General features: G+C 32.0%; 1 protein-coding gene across 1 annotated transcript in view; it reads left to right on the forward strand.

Moving 5' to 3' along the window:
• Positions 1-17,137, forward strand: part of LOC106458913 (ubiquitin carboxyl-terminal hydrolase BAP1-like) — a 31,635-nt gene that overhangs the window by 10,375 nt on the left and 4,123 nt on the right. The window contains exons 8-13 of the mRNA XM_022385289.1: positions 23-173; positions 1,352-1,435; positions 6,400-6,536; positions 10,020-10,899; positions 11,769-11,861; positions 17,105-17,121. Coding sequence (XP_022240997.1) covers positions 23-173; positions 1,352-1,435; positions 6,400-6,536; positions 10,020-10,899; positions 11,769-11,861; positions 17,105-17,121 — 1,362 coding nt within the window. The remainder of the gene's footprint in view (positions 1-22; positions 174-1,351; positions 1,436-6,399; positions 6,537-10,019; positions 10,900-11,768; positions 11,862-17,104; positions 17,122-17,137) is intronic.

Below are 17,137 nucleotides of genomic sequence, written 5' to 3' on the forward strand. Positions count from 1 at the left end.
ATTAGTATTTTTCCTATTACAGAGCTGAACCACGTCATCTTCAAGAAAAATCTGTTGGAATTCCAACTGGACGCACAATTGAAGCATTTCACTTTGTTAGCTACGTTCCTATTGATGGTCGCCTGTTTGAGTTGGATGGACTGAAACCTTATCCAATCGACCATGGTAAATTAAAAAATTTATATAATTTAGTAACAGTTTATAAAAGTTGGATTTTTAGTTTATCATTTAAATATGCTAAATGTGAAATTGCAGTTAACAAAGCTAGTTTTTGAGTTCATAATTTATACAAAAAATATTAAACTTGGGCTTACCAAGCTGGTTTTTAAAAGTTATATAGCAGAATGTATATATACACAATTACGTAGTCAATCACACTAGGACAAAGTTATTTTTATTGCCTTATGCTCTTTGTATGTTTTGTGTGATTTTTACTCACGAAGGATGATTGGATAACACTTGTCTGTACTAGTTGCTTTTAATTCCAGTTGAACAATGGATTATATGATTGTCTATTGGTAACTATCAAGAACGTTCATTCTCAATTATGATGTCAATGAAAACAACCTTTGGCCCCTGCTGAAATGCTGGGTGATTGTAAAGAATTGACAATCTATGTATGCCTATATTGTTAAACTAGTATTAACTTTTGCAAACAACAAAACAAGGTGGCCAAGCTTAACATTAAACCAAATGGTAGGCTTGTCTGGATAAACTTCAGTTTATCTGTATTAAAGGAAAATCTGGTGTTGTCCTCATCCTCCTCCAGTCACTTCCCTCTCTCTATTACAAACACCTCTGAACCTATTGAGGCAGAGTGTAGAAGGTAAAACTTTTCTATTTAATGAAACTTCTGATTTACATCTTCAAGCTATGTCTTTTGCCTTTGAGTAAAATATTAATGTTTTCAATATTTACAGACACATTCTTTTACATCCTCTGTTGACTTATATGAGTAAGACTTATGGTTAAAAGCTAAGGAAATTTGCTTTTTGTAGACTGAGTTTTCTGCAAACTTCTTTTGAATTTTTTCTTGATTTGAGACAATTGTTTGGGCTCCTGATTTTTAACAAGCCAATAAGAGTAATGTGGCGGTCAGCTACAACTGCCATCAAGTTGAAACGGATATCATGATATGGCTCTCCACCTGTGGCTATACCTAACCTCTCTGTGATGACACGCTGGAATTTTTCTGTCCAGTCCTCCCCCTCTGAGCACGGTCCTGTAGGAACAAAACATCCAACTTACTACTGAGACATGGAGAACTGAAAAATCTGTTTTAAAAGATCTGAAGGAAAATCATCTAATTAAATAAAGTATGTATGTATTTTTCAAAACTTAATAATAATGTTCTGTTACAAATGGAATTGCATATGAACAGAAACTTCGAACATTAAAAACAAACAGACAGATAGTTTTGGAAGCTCTTCAGCAAGTATGTAAATATAATTTGTTGGGAGCTAAAATTTGTGTCCAATATTATTATTATTAAATGTAAAGTATTGATCTTTATTATGTTTTTTATAAAAGAAATGGCCAACAGTAGAGTAACATCTTATATAACAATGATATTGAGTTTTATTTTAGTTTTGATGGACAATAATACAATATCATCTCAAATAACAATGACATTGAATTTAATTGGCTCAGTGCAGATACCCCATGTGTAGCTTTGCACGAAATTCAAAACAAACCAATTAATTGGCTCATAAACCTTTTTCAGTCACCTTACCACCACATATAGATTTGTTTCACCCCTTTTATAAAAAAAGCTGATGTGTTCTATGCTCTTAACTTACAGAGATTTTGTATTTCATCCAGTGATATTCACCTTTTCAATAAAATAAATTATATTAAACATGTAGCCATAGATAAAGAATATTATGTGATAATCATTGATAAAGCTGTTAATAAAATAATTCATAATATGAACTTGTCTAATCTTTGACAGTCTGAGCTGTTTATACAAAAAGAAAGATAAAGTTTTTTGCCTACCTTATTTCTCCAAGATCCCAACTGAAATAGGAAAACTTTTTCTCTAGATACATGGACTGTCAAATCATTTATAAACCTCTTCTCAAAATTTGTAATATTCTTCCTTCATTAAAAAATAATAACTTTTAGATTGCTGCACCAAGTTCTATTGGAAAGGTTTTTTAAATATATGTATGTATATGGTTATTTGGCCTATTTTAATTTTACCCAAAAAACTGTAGCCAAAACATGTTAAAAATATCTTTGTTTTTGCATAATAAATTATTGTGTTTCAAATGGTGTATTACATTTATTAATACTGAGTGTAGTTTTAGTATTGTTAGGAATTCATACAATAATATCTCAAATAACAATGATATTGAATGTTATTTTAATGTTGTTAGACGTTGTTTCTTTATTAAGATTATAAGCTAAGCCAAACAACATTTTCTGTTTGTTTAATTGTAACTGTGTATATTATTGCTTTTTGTGATATTTCTTGTTGTTTTAATCTTACACAATGCTAGAACTTTACAAAGAGGGGTAAGGGAGGGAAGTGCATGTTGAATATGGATGATTGGTAGAAAAAGCATGAACCTCAACCCTGATTCTTAATTTAAAGGCTAACATTGAAACACTTTTATAACATTTTAATATTAGACTTCAAATTGCATAGACTTACGTCTCGTATGTCTTTCTTGAACTTGAACTTTGCTGTCAACAAAACATGACTCAAATTTCCAAACGTCATTTACCAATAATTCTCCACGTCCTCCCTTCCCTGTGACTTATTGTGCAAGCATTAGGGGATTCGTTTTACTGCTATAATTTATATTTTTTGTTGACAGTCATGCTGTTAATTTTGCTACACTGTTCTTCTTAATCCAGCTGTTTCCACTTCTATTGGACTTTCTATAATTTAGTTGGAGGCTTTACATATACGATCTGTCTGTTGTGTGCAAGGTAAACTTGTAGATATATTGTCAGTCCTGATTGCTCAATGTATTCAGTGCTAGCCCTAATCTTGATGTCACTTTTGCTCATCTCATTTTTGTTTCATTACTGAATCTATTTCCATCATAGCTGAGTGTGCCTATGCCATGTGAGATGATTTAGTACATGAATCTTTTATTTCTTCTGCTATTGCTTTTTATTCATATACATCATATTCCCATTTTATTATTTCTCAAATTTTTTGACTTGCAGTTTGATTATTATTTGGGGGGGGTCTTCCATGTTTTGTTTTTTATTACTTTGACCATCATAAATTTTTGCTTTACGTGCTCTGAGCTGTCTTATTGTGAAATATTTTTTTATGTGCCAATTATTAGCAATTTTCCTCATTGTTTTTAATCAGGATCACACATCTGCTTTGATGTTTTCCTTGCAGTTCTCACTGATATTGTTTTTATTATTGTGGGGTCCTTATGTTCTTTTCACACTTCTGTCCATTGGACTATGCTGCAAGATACTATATAAAATCTCTGCTTAGTTTCTGTTTTTGCATGTACTTCACTTTTAACTTGCTTCACGTTCAACAGAAGCTTGCCTAGCCTCTCCTGAAATTCTACCATCTTTCCTTGAAGACATATTTTCGTTTCTTGTCTGTTTTTGGGGAGAGATGATTAGATGTTTTTGACATTGATGTTTCTTGTACTTTTCCAGGAGGGCTCTGTACTTGTATCCTTCCTACCAGAGACTTGAACTGTGAGAGATGGTCACCACTGTTTTTCTTCTGTTGTGTTACCTACCCCGAATGACCCTGATTCTCCTCCTAAAGACTGTTTTCTATGTCTGGTCAGGACTGTTTGTTCCTTTATTGCAAGAATGGAATCTTTTTAGGGGAATCCACCATTTTTTCATATCTCTTATGATGATTCTTGTCCCATGGATCTTGCTACACCCACATTAACAAATTGGCTTGTTTTAGACAACCTTAAATGTGAATTGTAGGTTTTCTCTCATCAGATTCACCATTTAAATATGTCTTACAGATTGACTTGAGAACAAATCTCAATATTGTTTTTTTTCTATTTTACCTTCATGACATCACTATATTTTCAATTTCAGAATTCTGTGGTTATTCTTCAGACTCTATGAAAGCCATATCTTGTGAGTTTTTGTATGCTTTGCCCAACACCCATCATTAAAAATTTCCAGGATGTCTGGGATTGGGAATAATTTTTACTTCAAAATAAATAAAACAATAAAGATATAATAATTGAATACAGTCTCTTGTGTACTGAGCATCTGTATTTATATTGATTCACCCAGTCAGGACTGTCTTGGGTTCTTTAAACCCTGTTTGTCTTAAGCATCCCAAATATTTGTATTTCACCTAACATTTCTGTTAACAATTCTGTGTCTGAAGTTGTGTAATTATTTGATTATATATTTAAGAAAAACAAATTTCTGGTCTATCCTGGTGTGAGAATATGTATGTATATTCATCCAATGGGGACTCTATATGTAATATATATATATATATATATACTGTAGGTAACTTTCCCATGTCTGTGTGAACATTCATGCATGGCATTAGAGATATCAGAAATGAAACTACTGTTATCACTATATACCAGGACGGGGGCATCTCAAGCTTTATTATTTATTTCTTTATTTTTTATATTGTTGAGTCTTTATTTAATTCTGCCTGAGCACCCACTAATTTGGATGTTGTGTGACTCACTGGCCATTTTAGAAATGGATGAAGAGGGGGCTAGTGCCTCTGGAGTATGTATGCTCTTTCGGAATATATTGTTAGGCAGCTCCTTCAATAACTGCAGTTTTCATTAAAATATGAATTATAGTGAGAAAGCAGAGTTTATGTAAGATCCCTTGATGCTTGCACATGGAAGATGTGGGAGTGGAGATGCATAAAGGACATGTGAAAACTTGAGTCATATGTTTTATTGATGGCATGGTTCAAACACAATAAGGAAAGGCTTGGAGTATTTCAGAGTTAAGTATCATTTTTACTTTAATAATGTAAAATATGATACTTGAATAATAACCCCAAAATGTAACATTTGTTACTCTTCAATAACACTACATTGACAATAAATTATTATATCATTTTTAACCCTTAAACCTCATATATTATTTAAAAAACTGATTCTTTGTTTTAATGGTAGTATTAATTTGAAGTTATGTTTTTTAAATTTAAAATTTTACATTTCAACAAGTGTTGTAAATCAAACTTGACAGAATCAAACACTGGAAGTTAACAAATGCTAAAACATGAGAAGAAACTTCATTACAGGAGAATAAAAATGTATATGTACAAAGGGTTGAGTATTTTATACAAAAATGATTTGAATATGTCGGTAAATAATGTAACGTGGTTGTCATGAAATAGTATCAGAACTACATTTTTAACATTGTTTGGTGTTTTATAGATTTTAGTATGACAAACTCAACCTCTTTTGGTCTCAAACACTGTATCATGGTCTTTAGTTTACTGAATAAACTCTCCTCGTTGTAGTCTTACAAACCTGTCTAATAACATTAAGGTTACTTGACAAACATTTCTCCTAATGGTGTTAGGTTGTTATTAACAAACACTGTCTCATGACCATGGGTTACTGCTTATGATAAATATGGAGAATACATAAAAAACATATTTAATTAAACATCTAAGTTTTGGCTGATAACCTAGAACAGGTGAGCAGTACATAAACATGATAACTTAGTCACTCTTGCCGCAGTTCCTTTCAGGAAAAGCTCAGACAATAGTGTTTATATTTGTATAGCTTTGTTTCCATTTGATCTTGGTTGCTAGTCTGAATTTTTTACATTGATAAGATGTACTTTTAGATTGTTAAGAATTTGGGGATTCCTGATGACTTGTGCCAATAGATTTGAGGATTAATATATCTGCTTTAGATGTAATTTGGGCTTTCATCAACCTGAGCTGAATTATTCACTAGCTTTTTAAATATGAAAATGCTTTAAAATCACCTGAACAAATTCTAGTTGTTATTGTACAATAAAATGTTTAATGTTGATGAACTCTAACTTAGATTCCAGACATTTACAGAGTAAAACAGCTAATATAAATGCAAATTGTTTAATAATCACACAAAATTAGAACAGTTGGATGTACATCAAAAGTTTAAGAAACAACTGGTTATTTTTGCATCTTCCACCAGAAATGTGACAAAAAGCAACAAAATAACTGGAAAAAATGTTTCAGAATGTGAGAAATTTACAGAATGTATTGAAAAGATAAACTAATTCAAACTGTAGCTATTTATCTTTATTACTTTAAAATTATTCTATAAACTGTCATATTATATGTTTATAATAATTTAAACTTCTGTTTATTTCACATTCATCCAGAATTAACATATAATGCTCTGGCTGCTAGAATAAATGTTTCAAGTGTTGGCTAATTGTGGTTTTATTACCATTTCATTTCAATAGCTTGTAAAGTTAACTCATCCTGAACTGACATCTGATGACCATGCTGAATATCTGGCTGCTGTCAATGATGGAAAATCTTCAAATCCTAACCAAGATTTGGTATTATCAGAGTGTGTTCAACCAATGCCCGACCTCAGGTTTGTGTCTGGTGTTATTAGGAAGCTTTGTTTTTAAGCTAGTGTTTCATTTCATTTGTTCCAATTAAAAAAGTTTAAGTATTTTTTCCCTTCTCTTAATATAAGATATAGTTCAAGAACTGTTTGTTACATTGAATTGTTTATGATGTAGATTAAGGACTATTTGTCAATTAAATTATTATTTTTAATATTAACTTGTGATCAAAGCAAGATACCTATTTAGAGCAAAACAAAAAGTCAACATAGTAATGAGTATTGCTAATTAGATATAATTTTCTTGCATTCTTACATATAAATATTAATATGCACTGTCTCATCAATTGGGTGTTTTCATTGTTAACAATAATTTTCAAATTTTAGATTAAGGACAATTTATCTATTATATAACATTGTTCATGTTGTGGATTAAGGAGTGTTTGTCTGTTAAATTAGATTGTTCATAACACTTGCATTGGATTATGGTTAAAGAAGTTGGGGATAAAACTCTTAAAATTACTCTATTTTACATGGGAAATAAAACGTTTGCAGAAACACCTGTTAAATAATGGCTATCCAATTGATTTTCAAAAACATATTTCTCACAATTTTCTAAACAGTGAATTCCAGCCACCTACTGTGCACACTGTCCCTAAATTTACCCTCATTATCTGTCTTCCTTTTGTGGGCTCACAATCCTTAAAAAGCTAGAAAACAAATTCAGCACAAACTAATATACAAACCTAGCCTCTGCATTAAACACTTATTTCAATATAATGAATAAGTACCTAAAATTCTATGTTCATGGTTCATGTATAAGTATATGTGTTGTGACTGTGAGGTCACATACACTGGCAAGATAAAACACCACTTGAAACCTAGAGTCTGTGAACATTTAAGAGTATCAACCAGAACTAACAGTCCATTACTTAAACCCAGCCATTCATCCATTTGTACATGTTGAAATCACTGGTCACAGTATTTCATGTAGTTATTTCTCTATTATGATTATAGGATCTTAAGACCTTGAACATGGTTAAGAAATTTTACTCATAGCTAAAGACTGCCCTATTCTTAACAACTTGCAAACCTCTTTAAATGTAAAAATTATTCTAAATTTAAACAGTTAAATCTCAACTGTTCATAATATATTCCATAGTCTGTTGTTTTTTCTTTTTCCTTCTGTTTACCACTTTACTCAGTGTCTAAGTAAACTAGTTATTAATGGTACTATAGCAGTAGTTAATAAATATCTTTGTAACACTATTTTCAGATTTTGCTGAAGATGGAATAACTGTATTCCAAAATGTTCAAACCTTGTAAATAAAATATTTTATGTTTCGTCAACCATCTTCATCTTTATTATTAGATTGTTCATGTTGTGGATCAAGGTCTATTTATCTATTATATCAAATTATGCTGTAAATTAAGAAGTATTTATCTATTATGTAAATTTATGTTGTAGATTATAAACAATTTGTCTATTGTATTAGATTGCTTATGATGTTGATTAAGTACTATTTTTCTATTCATTGATTATTTTATGGGACATTAATCGATGCTCATAGGTAATCAGTTATATTGAATTAATTGCCCATATCTAATAACGATACTAGTTAGTGTGATTCACCATTATTGGCTTGAAGAAAGGCATGTTGATGATGGCACTAGTTAATTTAATTCAGATGTCATTTGGTTTTAAGTAAGTTATTGATAATGGTATTAGTTACTGTTATTCATCTGTCAGATGGGTTTAAACTAGACGTGTTAATAATGATTAGTGGTACTTGCTAATCGGTTAATCAGCTGGCCTGTTAATTGATTAGTACAGTTCTTCAAATCATGATACCTGGAAGGGAAAAAATTGGCAGTGTCCTGACAGACAGTTGCCTCCCCTCTAATCAGCAGATCAAAAAGAAAACAAAAATATTGGCAGTGAGTGTTGCCAGTCAGTTGCCTTTCCTCTAGTAGGCAGTTCAGAAAGAAAACAAACACAAATTTGACAGCAGTTGCTGACAGTGGAAGATTAGCAGCTTTGCCATAACAAAGACAAAGTGAACAAGTTTAAGGGCAATGGGAGTCAAACTCAAGACCCTTGAATCATGACCCCAAATCACCAATGTTAAACAAGGTTGAAATACAAAACTTGCAAGACTAAGGTTGGACAGAGCACAGACGGTCCACTATATAGCTTTGTGCTTAACAACAAACAAACATAAAACAACATTTTGATTATTTGGATAGTTGGAATAATCAAAAATAGTAATAATCATAAACTAATTTCAAGTAGTTAATTATTTTCATGACAATCAACTTAATCGTAATTTTTATTAAATGATCGTTGGAACAGTTGAAAACAGTAATGTTTGGAAATGCTAATTTCAACTAATCGATTGTTGAAATAATTGAAAACAGCAATAACACAAGCCTGCAAATTTATACTTGATAAAAGTTGTTTTGGTTTTAATAACGGGTTTTCCATAATTCAGCTTCACAGATTTTGAAAATAATATTCATTTTTTTCTATCATGTAAGGATTGTTTACAAATTGAGAAGAAAAACCTACTTAGATCACATTATTATTTCATTTACCACAATGAATATTTTTTATTAATATGTTTGTTAAGAAAAATACAAACAAACTGAAGAAAAGGGAAGAACATTGACGTCAAACGAATATGCATCCTTATTCATCTTGATTTTTTTTTTTGTGAAATCTACATCTTTTAATCTCAAAACTATGTGTTGTGGTCTTTCTTTTATGTTTTGCATTATAATGTTTTGTGAAACATCTGTATGTGATGGAGAAAAATGGATAAAATTTTTTGATTCAGTATACAGGAATTACTGTAGAACATGTAAAAATAAAACATGCACAGGCCTGTGTAATCTGTAACACTGATTTTCATTAGTTGACTATTTTTGTGACAAATTGATTTAACACAAATTTTGATTAACCCTATGTCCAAAAGCTACTAAAATTCTTAGTAGGTATCGATGCTCTCATCATATTTCATTCCAAAAATAAAACTAGTGGATGAAGTTGTTTGAAATTTGACAAGAACTTTCCTAAAAGTATATACTTTCAAAAAAATAAAACATTTAATTTAGATTTTTTTCTACTATTTTGAATAAGAATTGGTTATTTAATGTAGTTATTTGTACTTTGAATATGAATAATTTACCTGCAAGGTAATTTTCATGTTGAGTGTAAAAATGCTATTTATTATCTTATAGTTTTTCACATGTCATTTGCATAATCTCTAGGACCTTATAAATTAATATCAAACGTTTTTTTAAGGTAACTGTTATATTTATTTTCCATCTTCTCTACTATACCACTAACTCTAGCTATTATCATCAATGTATAGTGCAATGAAATGTTTAAAATTAAGAAATGGAAATATGCATTTACCTTCATAGAATAGTCTAATTAAGTAATGTTGTAGTAGGACTTGTAGAATTATCGCTATAATAATATAGATGTTTTATGTACTGATTTCTCAGCACTCCAGTGAAGCTAAGGTCAGCCCAACAGAATGAGACCTCACCCTTCCCAAAGCTTCCTCCTGCTTTGGATAGTCACAATTATGCAAAAAGTCCCATGATGGAAGGTGTTGGTAATGTTCCTTCTCAACTTCGGCCTCGCTATGAAGATCTGAGTGGTTCAGACTATAGTGATGATGAAGATGTCATGGAGATTGATATTAGTAATTCACAAAATGAAAGTGGGGCAGAGAATTTTTTAGGGGAGAGAGAACCACCAAGCATGAAGTCCCTCTCAATTAATACCAGAGCTGAATTGATGAGACCTCTAACCATTCAGACAAAGTTTCAAGCATCTCCCACACCAAGTGCATCCAGCACAGACACTTCTTCTGAAGCTGGTAGTGCTTTTAATTCTCCTGTAAGATCAGCTAATTTGGGATCAACACAGAACAGCCCTTCTTCTCTGTGCAAGGGTAAAGGTCCTGAAAACCATGTATTCGAAGACATGAAAGATATAAAAAGATTTGTTGTAATACGTGTTACGGGAAGTGATAACTGTGTACACAAAAGTGAAGAAGGATTTTGTGAAGATATTACAGAAAGTAAGAAACGACAGAGAGAAAGTTATCCACAAAGTAGTGTCAGTAACATTGGTGAAAGGAGTATAGCGCAAAAAAAACGGTCAGTGGTGAAAGAGATGGGAGACCAGGCTTCCACTGATGAAAACTCCCCTAAAACTGATGAGACAACCAAACTTAGAAGTGAAGTGGATAATGCAGATGAACCAGGGGACTTTATAATAGGGTCCAAATCTATAAAAGATGACAGAAAAAGTAAAGTTCATGGGAAGAGTAAACAAAATCTGCACCTTGAGGAACCTCATCAGTTTGCTCCTAAGGTACACATATGGACTGTGTTTGTTACTAAAAATATTTCGTCTCCTACTTTACTGTCTGATGTTACTAAAATTCTCTCTTATCTGTTGTTTTGTGTAATAATTCTTTCCTCGTTTTCTGATACTACTGTCTACTATTTTCTTATCGGCTCTTTGATTTTAGTATTTCCTGCCTGATCTGTTTGCTATTGCAATGTGCTTCTCTCCCTTTCTCTTTTTCTATGTTCCTGTTGTTACTATCTCCTCTTTTCTTGTCTGTTTTCTGGATTGGTTCTTCCCTGATCTGTTTACTGGTGTTTAATTTTTAATACTCTTCTTACACACCTACTAATTTTTTCTGTTGCATTGTGTTTCTGTACACTCCTCCCTTAAGTGTTGTAAATTGTTAATATTTCCTCACTAATCTTTTTACTGGTGTAATTGTTCTTCCCCCACTTTTCCCTTCGTTTATGTTTGGGTTACTATTTCTCTGTTTAGAAATTAAGTTCTTAGAATATGGCTGTATGAGAAAATCTTTAATCAGAAGAGTAGCAAACAAGCTGGTTGGTAGGATGTTGTTGGCAGCACACAAACTGCTTTGGATTAATTGTGTTACTTCCTTTTTTTTCATAATATCTTTAGCAAAGTGGATTATTTATTTTTAATCTAAGAACCATTCTCCTATCTCAAAATTTAGAAAGTAAACGAAGTTATTCCTTATTTTGTTATATGAAAGCTCAGAAGTTTTTCATTTAATTTAAACATGAAATTTTAAGTGGTTAGGTTAATTCACATTTTTTATAAACTTTCTTTAGCAAAGGAATATTATAAATTTTAACAAACTCATGTTACGTAACATGTGATGTAATAGTAAGTTCTTCTGTATTGAGCAGGATCTTTTAGCTCTTCTGAAAACAGTGGAAGGAGAAATTAAAGTCTGTGAAAATAACCTTAAAGATGAGATAGAGAAAAGAAAGAAATATAAGGTAATTTCCTTCTTTTTCTTTTAAGAAACAATTTGGTTTTAGTATCTAAACTATAATTCAATGTTGGATCTGGTGATTGCAGTGGTTCTGGTAACTACTTTGTTGTCTTACTCATGAAGCAATAACTTCAAATGTATATTTCTTGAATTGTTATGACATAATAGTTCCTCCTCAGTCTGTTTACTTTGAAATGTTATAATGTGAATTAATACATGCCATTTTGTCATTTGTGTGCACAACTCATAAACATTACCACATCTGAAACATAGAAACACTTCAAACATAAAGCATGATAACAGTTGAATATCTGTGAACCTAAAATTAGATTTCCTGGTAAATTTACAATATATAATTGAAGTAAAACTATTATATGACATAGTTGTATACAATACTGTTAGGCAATATGTCCTGAAACCATTGACATGAAAGCAAGGTTTCATGTGCTTGTTAGCAATAACATATTGTTACAGGCCTAACAATGTCTTTGTTGAAAAACCTTGGAATAAAATATATATTAAAAATAATACAAATAGATATTTATCTTATTATATGTTGTTTGTTTAGAAATTATGTACAGCTGTTTCAAAAAGACCACCCACATTGATCTCTTTTCTCATTTTGAGCCAATATCTACTGTAAGGCTCCTTAATTTCAAATTACCAGCATGGATTTTTGTAAAGTGAAACACAACTGCTAAAGTAACTATTTCAATGAAAAATAAGAATTGTGAGATCAATGAAGCACACAAGTGGTGTTTTTTCATGCACAATCAGGAGTGATTGTTATAGCTATGACAACAGTAATTTAATTTCAACATGTGATTAGAAGCCTGTGTTGTTTTGACAGTGTTTCATTGCCATCATCAGGAGTGACTTGCTACACATACAACATTTGTTTAATTACAACTTGTATTCAAAATTTTAAGTGTTTTGACAGTATTTTGATACCATTATCAAGGGTAACTTTTAACATAAATTACAACATTGAGCATCATATACAAGAAAGGGACTTTCTCATTCCATGGATTATTTACTGGACCATCATCTTGGTTCAATATTGTGTGTTAGCACAATACACAAGATTCCAAATAGATTCTCAAACATTAGATTTTATTTCTTTATATTTTAATTTTATTGATTGATTTGAAAATGGGAATGTATTTGTTTTCATCAATTCTTGTATATTTGGCAGTACAACTGTGCTTTTGGCCTTCATATCTTACACATTTCAGTGTAGTATGCTGTATGATGATGGTAATTACAATTTATTTTCTCATGTAGACCTTGAAGCCCTGTACTTTTTTAAATAATTTTTTCCTTAAGCCCATTTCATTATAGAATATTTTAAATATTCTATCTTAAAAAGGTTTGAAACTTAGCTTTTGGGAATTAGTGACATCATGGAGACTGAGTAATGGTTTTCCATGAACTATCATGGAAATATTTCCATCAGAGTTTCTTTTCATAGTACAACTAAAAATGAAAGACAGTTATTCTGTTCTATTTTATGTATGAATTGAATTTATTTGGATGTTTTAACTTAGTTTAAGTAGTCAGCAAAGTTATGCAACTCAGTATCACCAAATTGCCATACCAAGAACATGCCATCCACATATTTATACAAAAATTGGATTTTAAATTAGTATTGTCAAGTGCAGTACATTCATATTTGTCCACATTCATATCACAAAGGGATGAGAAGGGGACCTATAGCCAATCTCATCTTTTGCTGATAGTAATTATTCATTTTTAAAAAAGAGGTTTCAACACATGAACAGGTTAAGTAGATGACATCTGTTACATCCAGAAGTGATACCATAGTCTTAATTAACCTTTATCGAAAGCTGTTAATAGTTTCTTCTACTCCAACTTTAGTGAACAAAGAGACCAAGTCAAATGATACAAACATATCAGTAAGTTTAAATTGTATGTTCTTAAATTTGTCTACAAATTCAACTGAATTTTTTATATTTTACTTATTATTACTGCATAGGTACAGAAACCTCGTAACAATGTTTTGCAAGTTATACAGAAGTCCCTATACTAGAATCAGTGGATTTAAAATTTTAAATTCTAGCTTATAGGTAAGGTAGAAAAATGTGATGGGTTGAAGTTAGAATTAAAGTAAAGTAAATTTAATTTAGGTGCTAAAGTTATACATTTCCAGCTTTTTCTTTTACTAATATATGAACCAAATAAATGTCCAAACTAGCTGTGTAATTACATTTGTTTAATATCTCTATCAGCTTAAGTAATAACACCTTCATTAAGGACTGCAGTGCTAATTTTTCTTCTTTGGTTAATGTACTGCTAATGTTAATTTTTTATGAAACCTTTACATTTTAGATTTCATACTAATCAAATTACTAATTTTACAATCTTTCTTTTGTTCCATACTAGTTTCAATACTACTGATCATATTCTTATAAGTAAATCATCAGAAATACTACTCACCTCTTCACAGAACCAAGAGCTATTACTTCACACATGTGCCAAGAAAATTTTTGTGTGTGCCACAAGCCTTGGATGAAATTACCATTCCTACATGTTTTAACATGGACGAGCTAGTCTATGATGTAATCGTCTTTAGACAATAGCCCTCCAGCAACGGACAACATATCCTCCGTACACAGTAAACCCTATGAACACTAGCATTTAAAACAAAGGCTCATACTTTTCCTCACATTGCTTTGTTGAGATGGGATTTTTCTTAAGATTAACAAACTTGTTTGCTCTTGTTATTTAAACTTTCATTACCATTCATTATGTAGTCTTTCTTCTGCTTGTTTTCTTAATTTTAAGAAAAAAAGAAAGCTACCACATTTTCAAACACTTCAGTTGAAACCTTGATTTAAATTGTCTTAAATTAGATTTTTCATTTTACTCAGTTTCTTAATTTTGGTACATATGTTTCAGTGTCTGTGATAAGGTTTCTTAGGACAGTATTATTTCCTGTTGTTTTATCCCAGCATACAGGTTTCATTAAGGACTCTTCAATTTCATCATTATACCACTGACCTAGGCATATTTACATACACCCACCCACCCCCCAAAAATAAAACAACATAAAGATGGTTTCATGTATCATCTCAATTACAAATTTATGTTTCCACATTTGTACACCTCTTGAGGTTTTGACACTCCTCAATAAGTCATCCACTGGTGTAATAATGAGTAGGGCACTCTGGCAGTCAGTGGCGTTACTGCCATTGTGTACTAGATGGTTGGTTCCATTCTAATCTCAGTTCTGGAAGTTGTCTCATTTGGTGTGGCTGTTTCATCTCTTCAGTTCAGTCTTTACCCCCTCCCAGTATCTCATTCGTTTGAAAGTCTTTCTTAATTTGTATGAAGGGGCAGGCTCAGTCTTCGAAACATGTAGCTTCTGATACATAGGCTACAATAGCCCTCCACCAATAGGAGGTCAACACATCCTCCTTATGCAATAACTCCCCCTAAACACTTGCGCTCCAAATAACTTCATTCTTTTCCTTGGCATTGTCTTGAAAGAACGTGTTTTAAACTTATTAATTAATTACATAAGATTGCATAAGTTTACAGAACTTCAAGTTTAGCTATTTCTTTATTTATTTACAAAACAACAAGAAAATTTTTTTTCACTGCTTCACCATTATGAATTTTCAAGTGGCAGTAACTTCTACTTTGTTACTTGATGGTGATGATGTTACTAACACAGGATCCGTGGGGGATGTGACAGTCATTGTTCGATGAGTTGTGAGTTCCCTCATGCATACAGGGCCTTCTTCTCCCATCCATTTGGCTGACATTCCTTCTTCTCAGTTTGAATATGGCCAGGATAATCTTGACTGGCTGTTTTCCCCCACCAGGGTTTGCTCTAGGTACTGCTTTATCAGTGAAGAAAAATCCTCACTCTTCTAATCTCTTTCTTTATGTGATTTTACAAGTATGTTCTTTTCTTTCTCCAATGTTTTTCAATTCCTTCTGTTCTTTACTACACTAAACCTTTCTCAAGACTACTGTCTTCTCTCCTTCTGATATTATTGTAATGCAAACTCATTTCTTGACCAACTGTGCACCTGTATTTACATGTCTTATCCTCCTCGCCTACTTGACTCTTTTGTCTTGGTTTACAACCATTCTTCATTTCCATTCCTTGATTCCCAGTCTTTGAAATCTCTTACTGCTTGAGGGGTGGACCCCTTAGCTTCTACTTCACTTTCTAGAGCCTATATTTCATGCCTTCTTCTCTTTCTTACCACCCTCCTATGTTACCTCATTGTGCTCCTGGAGGGTTTTCTGAGGAGGTTAATTTTTTCTTTTCACCACTTTAGCCCATACTACTATTGCTGCTCTATCCTTCTCTACTTGGTTCCTCTGCTGTTGAGACTTGTTGGGTTGGGTGGTTCTCTTCTAATTAATGTTTGCCTGCCTCACTCTTATCTCCATGATCTTCATAGCTTCTTTTCTCTGTTCGAAGGTTTTCAATGGTGTTCCCAACTCTCTGCAGACCTGAGCCTAGGCAGTCCAGCATCTATCCTCATTGCCTTCTTTGGTTTTTTATCTTTCTCAACCTCATCCTTTTGTTCCTGTTCCAAGGCCTGCTTAATCCACATGTCCCCTTATCATTCCTGTCCTACTGGTTCACAACATCAGAAGTAATGAATAATTTTACATTTTCCATGTACGATCAAACCTTGTTTACAAGTTATATAAAAAAATATCATTTTTCTGTGCTTCATTGAACTTCTACACAAGACTGTCATTATGTAAAGTTCAACATCCAAACCCATGATAGAGGTTAGCCTATCTGAAGGAGTGTGATTAAAGAAGGCTTCTGACATAATAACTAAACATTTAGAAAACATTTCATACAAGGAAGGAAAGGATATTTAAGGCATATAAGTGGCTAGAAAGTAAATAATCTTAGCTTTCAGACAATATATTTATGATTTTTCTAGCTTTGTCATCTTGAAGATTGTAAAACAGAAAATACTGTTTAATTTTACACTTCTTGGACACCATAAAAATAAAAAATTCACTTGAGCTAGAAATTAGCAACAAAGACCACAGATTTGGCATTATGTTTCATATGTTGGCCAGTTTTATAGATCCAGGCTGCCTTTATTGTCAAGTTATACGTATCTAGATATGGTAAGTTTTTTGTTTTTCAAATAGGTGAATGTCACAAGACACAACTACCAAATTCTCATTACTTATCTATTTCTAAGTATCAAGATACATAAAGCAAGTTTTTGTGACTTGTAGGTCGACGACTGTCGGAGGACTCACAACTATGAC

The sequence above is a fragment of the Limulus polyphemus genome, unplaced genomic scaffold, assembly GCF_000517525.1.
Source record: "Limulus polyphemus unplaced genomic scaffold, Limulus_polyphemus-2.1.2 Scaffold533, whole genome shotgun sequence".
NCBI lineage: Eukaryota > Metazoa > Arthropoda > Merostomata > Xiphosura > Limulidae > Limulus > Limulus polyphemus.